The sequence below is a fragment of the Pseudonaja textilis genome, chromosome 16 (assembly GCF_049901715.1).
Source record: "Pseudonaja textilis isolate UNSWEBS1 chromosome 16, rPseTex1.2, whole genome shotgun sequence".
NCBI lineage: Eukaryota > Metazoa > Chordata > Lepidosauria > Squamata > Elapidae > Pseudonaja > Pseudonaja textilis.
In genome coordinates this window covers 8,849,098-8,861,248 of record NC_142005.1, presented here as the reverse complement: position 1 = coordinate 8,861,248, position 12,151 = coordinate 8,849,098, and the positions used below count along the sequence as shown (strand labels likewise).

The 12,151-nt window shown below is 45.8% G+C and overlaps 1 protein-coding gene across 1 annotated transcript; it reads right to left on the bottom strand.

Moving 5' to 3' along the window:
* Nucleotides 1-1,534: 1,534 nt before the first annotated feature.
* On the bottom strand, nt 1,535-11,394 carry SLC39A1 (solute carrier family 39 member 1). The gene is given in 5 exon segments (XM_026723351.2): nt 1,535-3,908; nt 3,910-4,044; nt 4,816-4,946; nt 6,844-7,201; nt 11,280-11,394. Coding segments are annotated over 4 exon segments (1,047 nt in total). The 5' UTR covers nt 7,055-7,201; nt 11,280-11,394; the 3' UTR covers nt 1,535-3,338.
* Between the last annotated feature and the right edge of the window lie 757 nt (nt 11,395-12,151).

The following is a 12,151-nucleotide window of genomic DNA, read 5'->3' as shown; positions in this document are numbered from 1 at the left end:
ATTTAGCGACCAAAGTCTGAAAACAAAAGTGATTTACAACCCCGCCCTCCTATTGCAACAGCTATTGCAACATTTGCAAACTCTTGCAACAACATTTTCCCACTTGGGCATTGGACAAGCCATGTGTGTTTACAAATGGTTGCAGCGTCTCTTTTGTGATGGTCCCACAAGGAAAAATGGGGTAAGCCTGATCCTAACCGCCTTGGTGAAAGGAGCAGCGGGGAAAATCAGGAGGCGGCTCACTTAAAGAACCACCTTGCTTAGCGACGGAAATTCTGCTCCTTCCTGACCTCAATTGCGGTCGTAAGCCGAGGATGAACCGTTCACAGAAAGGGAGCTAAAATCTTTTAACACGTTCACGGTGTGTTGGAGTTTTCCTTCAAAGGAAATGCCCTATATAAATCTAATAAACTTTAATTAATTGAGGTAGGAGCATTTGTTGTTGTTTCTTTTCGTAGCCCGAAGCTACCGCCTGTCCCGGCAGGCCAGATTTTTGCAAATGAAGCAAGGCAATCATTAAAAACACACACACACACACACTCAGCAGTCTTAACAGAAGCACAATTAAATCCTGCGGCACTAAAAGACGCATTAAGGGTGCATTTGGTGGAGCGTGCATGGAATTATTTTTAAGGGGGGGGAAAACCACCATTAAATTACAATTAAATTCAGCACCTTTGAAAGCTGGAGCTAGGCAACACACACACACACACACACAAAATGCCAATTAGAGCCCACACTAAATTGCACCCTGTGTCGACTCCACTGTGCATTAATTAAGATTTAGAGCGCATGAGGGTGATCAAACCAGGTCCATTCTCAATTTTTAATTCAGCCGATAAAAGCCTTCGGGGATTTGATGCCAGGCAATAACTGCAGCTATTGTATTACTTACAGGAGGTGTGTGTGTGTGTGTGTGCGCGCGCGCGCAATGGTCATTAAGTGTGAAAAACGGTCCCAAGTCCTTTTTTTTCCAGGGCCGTTTGCAACTTTGAACAATCAACTAAGCAAACTGTCATAAGTCAAGGACTGCCATCTGGGCTGGAAATTGCAATTTTAACTTAAGAATTTTCACTTGAAAATTTGAACTTTAACTGCAATTTGAATTTTCACTTGAAAATGTTAACTTGAACTGCAATTTTCACTTTAACTTAACAATTTGAACTTTAGCTGCAATTTTCACTTTAACTTAACAATTTGGACTTTAGCTGCAATTTTCACTTTCACTTAAAAATTTTAACTTTAACTGCAATTTGAACTTTCACTTAACAATTTTCACTTTAACTTGAAAATTTTGACTTTAACTGCAATTTGAAATTTCACTTGAACATTTTCCCTTTAACTGCAATTTGAACTTCCCGAGTTTGCTAACCATCTAAGCGATGGATAAAGAGATCCGCTTAGGGTTCCCATTTGATCCCAGATCTCCAAGCTAAGGAAAGCACTGGGGGGGGGGGAACCCACCAAGGATCTGTTTCCTACCCACCCCAAATCACGACAGGAATAAACACAGCAACTGTGTGGAGTTAAAAAATTTTTTTTAAAAAAATGCTTTTATTAGACTGCTCAAAACTAAACCGAGTCCCAGCTTGTCAGTTCAAATCCCGCACAAACACACAACCTTCATTCCCGTTTGCAAAGAGTTGTCGCCTCTCCACGCAACCCGCCAGGAACACATTCCCTGTTGCAAACTTGGGAACGCTGCAGAATTTGCAAATATATAGGTATAAAACGAAACAGCCCCCGTTTGTTTTTTTTTCCTAGATGCATCAGATTCTATCTCCCATCTTCCCCAGCGGGCTGGGAATGATGGAACTTGTGATGCAAGGACCTCTAGGAAAAAAAAATCCCAATTAGGAAGCTTCTTTAATAGCACACCTGGGCAGAGGGCTAGATTAAAAAAAAATGTTCTGTGCTACAAAAAAAACAAAAACCAAAGAAAACTTTCAGAATTTTAAAAAAACGTAAAAAGGAACGCGGGAAATTTCTTTGCGGCTTCACTCCTAAATAGATTTTTTTTTTTTCCCCAGACTCAATAAAATGCAGAAAACGTGACCATCCCAGGCTCCTTTCGTCCCGCCTTCCCTGTTCCCGAGATGAAGAAGAGGCTTTCTATAAGCTGCTTTCCACGCACCCAAAAATAATAATAATGCATTCGTTCGCGGCCTTCTTTTAAAACGGAAAAGCTTCTAGGCATTTTTGCCAGCGTCCTTTTGCATTTTTTGCAAATTTGGGGATTTAACTCAACGCAGAAAAATTCGAGCCCAGATTTTAAGGGCCACTGTCTTACTAACCAAGATTCCCAAATTCCTTACCGCTTTGTTAAAAGCCTCAATAAGCCGTGCAACCAGTTAAGACTAACCCCGATCCAGGTCTTTTCCTAGTAACCTGGTTAAGCTTCGTTTCTGAAGCCGCACGACCGAGCGACCAAATCCACCAAGGACCACGGATTGGCGGTGCCTCTTGGCCCAGCTTAGCCTTTTGGTGACTTATTCAGCTGCCCATGTCGGTTCAACTGCAGCTTTGCGTAATCAGGTTTATCCGTAAGCCATCATGTGGCGCTCAAATTGGGCCCGGTATTTAGCCAGCGTCGTTTGGAAACGAATTAAAACTAAAGCATCGGAGCAAGCCAGCTTTAACGAGGATGGCCGAGTCGGGAAGCAAACAAACTTGGATTGCCCAGGGATGAGACAGCCTCGAACTCTTATCAAAGATGGGGAAAGGATGCTAAACTCCCCCCAAAAAAATGCCCCCTTTTGCTTTCTCACGTCGGTCGAACATTTAAGGCACTGGAGGAAAAAAACTGAAGGCACTGTGGTTCTCTCGCTCCGAAGTTGAACGGTTGGCACCAAAAATATATCTTTCCACCCTCTCCACCCCAACCTGGTTTACTAAACCAACCCAAACAGTCCCGTTGGCCGCATAAACTGAAGTCCTAACCCCACCGCAGAGCTCCGAAATGACCCAGCGGGAAATATTTCCGAGTTTCCACGGAGCTTCCGGCGTGTGGGAATCTTCGTTCTGCTCCTCCAGAGGGGATTGGCAGACAGTTTGACGGATGGGCCTGGATGTCCAATGGAGCTCAGACCGAGTTTTTCAAAGGGGGGTGGGGTGGGGAAGGAGGGGGGTTGGCGGCCCCGTTAAGACGGAGGTAGCAAGAATTGATCGGGAGTCGGTTTGGGGCAACGGGAAACGGAGGAAAAAAACATTTTGGCAAACTCCGTAAGGCGGAATCGGCGGCAGGACGGAGGACGTTTCCTGCAAAGCGCGTATCCGGGAGCGGGCTGGGTTGTTGTCGTCGTTTTTTTCCTCCCCCTGCCCAGCGCCCGACACCCCACTCAGATCTTCACGAACAAAACGCTGGTGACCAGGGCGAATCCGAGCAGGAGAACGATAACTTTCAGGATGCGCTGCTCCGAAGAGCCGAGTTCGTGCGGCAGGATCTCCAAAAACGTGACGTAGACGAAGGTTCCCGTGGCCAAGCCTTCCAGGACGCTGCGGGAGAGGCGGGACAGAGCCGCCATGGGGACCTCGGTCAGGGACACGCCCAGCCCGATGCCGAACGGAGACATGGCGGAGAAGATCACCAGGCAGATGGCCACGACCCGAGGACGGATCCTCCCTTGCAGGAGCTTGAGGCTCAGGCTGAAGGCGATGGCTCCTTTGTGGATGAGGAGGGCCAAGCAGATCTCCAAGGCCTGGGCGCCGTCTTCCTGCAGACCCACGGCCAGCCCTTCGAAGATGGAGTGGAGCGAGAGGGCCAGGAAAAGCACCACCAAGCGGATGGCCGAGTGGGCGTTGAAGTCCACGTGGACGTGGGTGCGCTCGGCGGCCAGGCGGTCGCGAGCCAGGGGCCGCTGGGACCCCTCGGGCCAACTCTGGTCCTGCTGCAGGGGGGGGGTGCGGGTGGGAAGCGCTGCTCAAGAGGGCCTCGGTCTCTTCCAGGGATCCCGAAGGGTCCTTGTACGCCAACACAACCTGTTCCAACACCAGAACGACGAAGAAGCCCATGGACAGAATAAACTCCTGCAAAGGGAAACGGAGCTGTCCCGGGGAAGAGAGGGAGGAAAGGAGACCATTATTGAAGACCCCTGGGACAGATTCTGACTTCCCCTTCTCAGCTAAGACAGGACCCTCCCAAAATCTCTCTCCCGTTCTTCATTCGGCGAACGGCTAACCTCACCACGGGAAAAAAGAACAGCAAGCCAACCATCAAAAAATGCGACGAACGGGAAGAAGCGCTCGGAAGCCAGGGGCTAAACCAAGCAGGCCCTCCCTTAAGCAGTCAGGACTCCTAAAAGAGAACCTGCATGTGGAAAGGCAGTCTACCAGAGAAGCTACACACTCATTTGTGGATCGGCAGCGTTTGGTTAAGCCACCGAAGGAACGAGAAAGCTGCTCCCGCGGACTTGCCGGAAAACGGATTTCTCGTCCCTCTCTGTTAAAACATCCCCTGCAAATCTTGTCTTCTAATTGCAAAGGGATTAATTAGCATCCATTTACATAAAATACTGGGTGCCAAGAGGCTCTTCTCCCCCCCTCCCGCCAGCAATCACACAAGCCCAAAACGAGATGTTGATACCCTTTGAAAACCAAAAATGCACCCACTTTTCCTTTCGAAAGAATTAAAACCTAGAATTGAGGATTTGCAATGGTGGCCCAGGTGGGATTCTACCGGTTGGTTCGGGCGAACGGGTTGTTCCGGCGATGGTTTGGTGCCGCCCACCTGCTGCGCGCGCTTACCAAACCGGTCGTTTACACCCGCTTGAATCCCACCACGGATCGTGGCCCCCCCCCTTCCACAGCCTCACTCACCGTGACTCGCAAATCATCCAGGGCTTCGTTAATGCTGGTTAGATAAGTAGGGAGCAGGTCGAGAAGACAGGTCCCCAGGAAAATGCCGCCGGCAAAACAGCTGACCAGTCTCAGGGTTTTCCTTTGAGGGCCTGTTGGAAGAAAACGGAGGAAAGAGGGGGAAAAAAAATTAAAAAAGCTTTGGCTAGCATTAACCAGAAATTTCATTTCTTAACCGGTTCTGTGGGCGTGGCCTAATTTGTGGGTATGGCTTGGTGGTCATGTAACTGGGTGGGTATGGCATGTATGTAAATATTGTAAATATTGAATTTTTTATTTTTAAAAAAAGAGCAACTTTTACCCCAAAGCAGGCAAAGCAGGCAGGCAGATTGAGTCGCTCGCAGAATCACAGATTCACTCAGAGATCTACCTTTCTGCCATCTGCTTCCTGAGTCTGCACTGAAAAAAATAGAAGCTTCGGTCCTAAGGAAGCTTTTAGATTAGCTAGAAAGCAAGAAATCCAGCTGATAGTTGGAACAATATCCAAATATCCAAACTACAGATTGGATTCTATCCAAATCCAAATACAGAACATTTAAAGAAAAGAAAAAAAAAACTTTTCTCCACGGCTTCTGGGTTTGTTGTTTTCAGCCATTCTTTGGCCTGTCCTTTAAAAAGAAAAAAGTCTCGTCAGCTGCTTTTTCCTCTTCTTTGCCTCTTTTTTTTCCAAAACACGAGTTCCTTCGTTTTTTTTTTCTCCCCCAAGAAAAATAAGAAAACATTATTTATATCGGAAAGCGCACATCCTGATCGCTGGCCTCTCTCCTTTTAAGCCAAAACCATGTTTTTGCTGGAGTTTTTCTTGAGATCAGGAATGTCCAATAAATATTTAACTTCCTGTTTTTTTTTTTATTTATTATTTAGGCAGGCAAGAGAGAGTGGCTGAAAACTAAACCAGGCAGTTTGGATCAGTCAGTATTTGCCCCCCAAATTTTAACCGAGAGGCCTGCGATGCGTCCTTCTTTAAAAAAAAAAAAAAAACGCTCTTCTTAAAAACAAGACTTTCTGAAAACTGCAAATAACAACCCCTTATCTATCGCTGCTCTTCTCCCCAAGGCCAAAGGAAAGATTAAATGTTCAAACGGTAAACTTACGCAGGATTTTGAAATAAAAGCAGATGAAGCAACTCACCACAAGCCCCCTCACGTCCCCAACCTGGGGGGATAAACAGCCTCTAACTAGGGAAGGGACGCAAAACAAAAAGTGTTCCTTTTTTAAAAAAAAGGCGTTCAGATTCTGATTCAGTTCTGATTCTGATTCTAATTCAGATTCAGTTCTGATTCTGTTTCAATTTAGATTCAATTCTGATTCAGTTCAGATCCTGATTCAATTCAAATTCAATTCTGATTCAGTTCAGATCCCGATTCAATTCAGATTCAATTCAGATTCTGTTTCAATTCAGATTCAGTTCTGATTCTGTTTCAATTCAGATTCAGTTCTGATTCAGTTCTGACTCTGATTCAGTTCTGATTCTGAATAGTTCTGATTCATTGAGATTCAGTTCGGATTCTGTTTCAGTTTGGATTCTGATTCTAATTCAGATTCAGTTCGGATTCAAATTCAATTTAGATTCAATTCTGATTCAGTTCAGATCCTGGTTCAATTCAAATTCAATTCTGATCCTGATTCATTTCAAATTCAATTCTGATTCTGATTCAATTCAGATTCAGTTCTGATTCAGTTCTGATTCTGTTTCAATTCAGATTCAGTTCTGATTCTGATTCAGTTCAGATTCAGTTCTGATTCTGTTTCAATTGAGATTCAGTTCTGATTCTGTTTCAGTTCAGATTCAGTCCTGATTCTGTTTCAATTGAGACTCAGTTCAGATTCTGTTTCAATTCAGATCCCGTTCTGATTCAATTTGGATTCCAATTCCAATTCAATTTGGATTCTATTCCAATGATTTCAATTCCGACTCAACCCTGATTCCACCAGGCACGGATTGGACCCCTGGAGATCCAGCAAACCCCCCCAAAAAAACTTACGCACCAAAGCTTCCACTGCTGAGGGCAGAGCCGGGCCTCCGGAATAGCCAGAGCGGGATGAACGCACAAAGCAGCGTCACCACCAACAGCAGCACCAGGGACCCCAGTTTCAGCTCCAGGGCCTGCACCGAGCGCGTCGTGCTCTCGTACGGGTTCCACACCAGCTTGGCGTCCATTTTCGTATCCGAGTCCCACGATCCAGCCATCCCGAACATGCGCCAATCCACAGACTGTTCAATCTGGCCGAAGGGGAAGTCTCCAAAATTTGCCAAGCGGGTCCCACACGCGGTGTTAAGACCGTGGCGCCCTCTCCATGCTCCGTTGGTTTCGACGCCTGCCGACCGTCACACCACGAAGCCAACCTGGAGGAAGAAATGGGGGGGGGGGGAAAGCGTCTTACAGCGGTCTTCGCTTAGCGGCCGTTCCAAGTTACGACCAACTTTTCAAAAAAAAGTCAAGGTTTTGAAGCTCCAACTATCACAATCACACTCTGGACTCCCATCTGAAGTCAGAAACGGTGTAGGGTCTCCTGCGTGGGCATGGGGTTGGACTAGATGACCTACAAGGCCCCTTCCAACTCCGATTATCTGCTATTCTGGACACTTGGCAACCAACCCAACCTGGCAGCAAATTGGTGCCTCTGCACGCTATTAATTTATCAAAATAATTTGTGGGGAGGAAAGCATTATAAGTGACTCCAAAGATAAAACAGGGGGGGATCAGAAACCTGAGATAAAAAGAATTAAATAGATCACTTAATAAACAGGAAGTTTGGAGTTCGGTTTTTTATTTGCTGACTACGTATAAGTTCGCTGGATCATTTAAAATAAGCATTAATTTATTAAGCATTAAGTAAATATTAATGCATTAAGCATTAAGTAATATTAATTTATTATTAAGTAACCCCATTGGGCAGGGGGTTGGACTAGATGACCTACAAGGTCCCTTCCAACTCTGATTACCTGTTAAGTATTCTATTCTATCCTAAGTAAGACCACCATTAAATTATCATTATGCAATTAGTGGCTTGGTTTGTTTTGTCGATGCCCAGAGCTGCTTGGATATGAATCGGATTAATAAATACATAAATGATTCAAAGTTAAATGTAGTTGGTACTATAAGAAGAAAAAAAGCAAAATTAAGCATTTTTCCCCAAGTTTTCCCAAATAAATGCTAAACTCCCCTACAGTTATTCCGTCCGTGGAATTACCAGGTGTTTCTTCCCAAATTATTTTGGTTTTTTCCCCTCCCCCGAGTCTGAAGATTTGACAATCCAGATAGTCCTCGAATTACGGCCATTTTTCACCTTTACGACCCTTGCAGCATATTTACGACGGTTTTGTAAGATCCCCTTTTGCAACGGGGAAGCTGGATGAACTTACCAACCTCCACTGGGAGTGTTCCACTTAACGACGGAGGCAAGAAAAACAGTCACATGGGGGCAAAACTCCCTTCGCCATAAAAAATCCGAGGCTTCATTTTGGGTCGCAAGTCGAGGACTACTCTATAATTTTTATTTTTTTTTAAATGTGTGCCAGCAACCCGGAGAGGAAGCGCCATATAGGAGTGAGTCAGTGACTGATTCCAGTAATTTGCCATTTCCAAGCAGAGGGGAAAACGCAGCTGTTAACCTCCCAAACCCATTTTTGACCCCTCCTGATTTACACCCAGGGTCAAACAGAAGGGAAAACACGCAAGCACACACACACGCACACACACACAAGATTTTAGGACAAGTTTGCAGAGATTCTGGGAAACGGGCCAGGCGGGTCTGGGATCCGAGAAGTTCTTTTTTTAAAAAAAAAAGAAAGAAAAAGAAAATAACATTTCAATGATTTAATTTGCTGCCAAGATAGACCGCTAGGAAGAAAAAGGAAGAAAACAAGTTAGTGGGATTTTTGCCAAGTTGCGGGAACTAAATTTAAACCGAGGTTTCAAGTCACTTCCCCTTAGTTGCATTTTTTTTTTTAAACCGAGGTTTGGTTTGTTTTTGGTTTTTTGCAGAACAAGAAATCATCAAATGGGGAAATTAGGCAGATATATTGAAAACAGGCTCATAAAGTTTTGTTAGCTTTGCTGGCCGGTTTTAAAAGAGCTTCCATGGGTCAAGGCAGTATATCTTTCAGCGTCCTTTCCAGCTTAAATTCCAGTCTCCATCAATCCCAGAATATTGGGGCTAACGGGTTGAAATTCATAATTCAATATCCCTCAGTTTATCTTTGGATTTTGCCCTAAGACTTTCTTCTCTATTCAATTTTGATTTTTTTTATTTTAAATGCCTTTTTAGGAGCTGAACTACTGAAATATTCACCCAAAATCTAGCCAGCCAAGCTAGAAACAAACTTGTCTAAACACAGTTCATTTATATAGCGTTTATAATTTATAATTAAATATAAATGATACATAAATATATAATTTATGTAAATTATATATAAATTATATATTATATAATTTATATATATATATAAATTTGTTAGCTAAACATCAAAGCCCAGCCCTGGTTAAAACACTGCCAATCATTACATTGTAATGTTTGTTTTTAACTTATGTTTTAACAGATGTAACTATAAACCACTCAGAGTTAACCTATGGTAAATATGTGAGGTTAATATGTTTTTAGAAATAAAAATAAATCAATGTGGGTTTATTTTTTGTATTTCTTTTTTGTAAATAACATCTTTTGAGAACCAGATCTTGAAAATTCACTAAATTGGGATTATTCAGAGCCACCTTGGGAAACTTCAGGAGAAATTGAAAAGGGTGGGATTTTCTGATAAGTGGAATTTTAATTTAATTATCAGTTTTACCACCTCATTTTCCTCCTACAAAACAAACAATGATAACCCCTGATTCAAGGACAAGCCAAACCCTGAATGGATCATGTGCCGTTAAACTATCAGCAACAGCCAAGTCACCTGAGTTCTGCAGGTAGACTTTTAACTTACATCCAGCAAGGAATATGGGAATTGTGGTTCCATTTTTTAGGCTGCAAACATCACGCAAACTGACTGTGGAATTAAAAACCCCAGGAATAAATCTAAAATAGTCTGTTCTGTTGGAAAGGAAGGTTATCATCTCTCCTTTTGTATCCCGGGGTTAGTTTTTTTTCCTAGCTTAAACCACGATAGGAGAGAAAAACTAATCAATCAATCAATCTCCATTTCTACAAATAGAAAGTAATTAAAATGAATCCTGGCTTATTCACATCCCATATTAAAATTTAAAAACTGTGAGGTTAAGTACACGAACCAGGGATACAAAAAAAGAATAATTCCAAATTATGCAGCTCATCTCCCATAACACTCCACCCCCAAGGCTCAAATGTAGACCCTCAAATAAATCCAGTGGCCGTGAGTTCCACCAACCCTCAGCAGGAAAACACACCTAAGGCAGCAAAAGGGCTCCAGCACCTCATCCCCTGCTAGAGTGAAAGTGACTCCAGGAGTTAGTTTGGCGGCAACATTCCACCTCTCCCCCTCCGGGGATGATGGGCACTGTAGTCCAGCAGCCCGGGAGATACACAATTGGAGAGTCCCTGGGGTCTTTCTCCAAAGAGTAACAGGGATTTGGGTCGGGGGCGTCAGTTGGTGGAGATAATCTGGCTACCTCTCTCCTCTTCCTCCCCTCTGGGGATGATGGGCCCTGTAGTCCAGCACACCAGGAGATACACAATTGAATTGGAGAGTCCCTGGGGTCTTTCTCCAAAGAGGAACAGGGATTGAGGGGAGGGGTCATTTGGTGGAGATAGTCTGCCTCCCTCTCTCCTCTTCCTCCCCTCTGGGGAGGATGGGCTCTGTAGTCCAGCACAATAGGAGATACACAATTGAATTGGAGAGTCCCTGGGGTCTTTCTCCAAAGAGGAACAGGGATTGAGGGGAGGGGTCATTTGGTGGAGATAGTCTGGCTCCCTCTCTCCTCTTCCTCCCCTCTGGGGATGATGGGCTCTGTAGTCCAGCACAATAGGAGATACACAATTGAATTGGAGAGTCCCTGGGGTCTTTCTCCAAAGAGGAACAGGGATTTAGGGCGGGGGGGGTCAGTTGGTGGAGATAGTCTGGCTCCCTCTCTCCTCTTCCTCCCCTCTGGGGATGATGGGCCCTGTAGTCCAGCACAACAGGAGATATACCCTATTAGAGAATCCCTGGGGTCTTTCTCTAAAGAACAGGGAAGGGGGTCTAGTCGGTGTCCCGAGAGACCCCCAAACCAGCTCCTTGGACTTACTGGACCAGGACTCCCGTGACCATCCCCCTCTGCGGCTGGGGAGCATGGGACTTGGGGGTCCAAGCCCACCTTTTTTGGGGGGGGGAGGGTGTAATTAAGAGTTGAAGGCTCCCTTAGGACCCTACTCCCCTTCTCCCCAAAAGGGGTCAGAGGGCCGGTCCACACTCCACCCCCTCCCCGCCTCCCCCCCGCCGCCCTGCGGGACGCTCCGCGACTCACCGGCGGCGCCAACTCCGCGCAGTCCCGCAAGTGCCTGGACGTTCCAAAGGGGCGTGGCCCGGGCCCTCAAAGGAGGAAGGAAGGAAGGAACCCGCTGTTGCCCCCGGCCAATGGGATCCTCGGCCTGGCCTTCGAAAGGGGAGGGTTGTCCCGACCGCTCGGCCAATGGGAGGGCGTCCTTCCCCCCCACAAGCGTTCGAAAGGGGAGGAGCGGCGAGGGCGAAATTTCATTTCATTTTTATTTTTTTAAAGGCCAAGGTTCGAAAGGGGCGGGACCCGAAGGGGGAAATACCCCCTCGCGATTGGCGGACAGACCAAGACGGACAGCAGGGGAACCAGCCAATGAGGAAAGCGCAATGCACTGGTGGGGGGAATTTGCTCAGCTGGGTTGAGCGTCACGTGCGAAAGGGGGAGATCAACGCGTGTTGCAGCATGGGGTGGGGGAGGGGAGTGAATCAGAGCCCCCTCCCCTCTTCCACAAAACCCCATTCCTGCCCCCGCCCCAGTTACTACCTAGCTGGAGTTACAGGAGTTAAAATGCAATACACACATCCAGACACACGACCCAACCCAGATTAAAGGCTGTGTTCAGACAACCCCTGTGTTGACCCAGGGCAGCCTCTGGATCCCGTCTTGGCTTTTAAACCTTGCTTCTCCCTCTTTGCAAGCAATAATCCTCGACTTAGGACCGCCATAACTCTTTATCTCCCTCCCCACTCCCGTCGCTAAGTGAGATATTTGCTTTTGGCCCCGTTTTACGACCTTTCCAAAAAGGGAACAGCTTGCAAGAGGGTGGAGTTAAGTCACCCAGTCGTTAAGCGAAGCTGGCTTGCCCCGCTGACTTGGCTTAGCCAAAGACGGTCGTAAAAGTG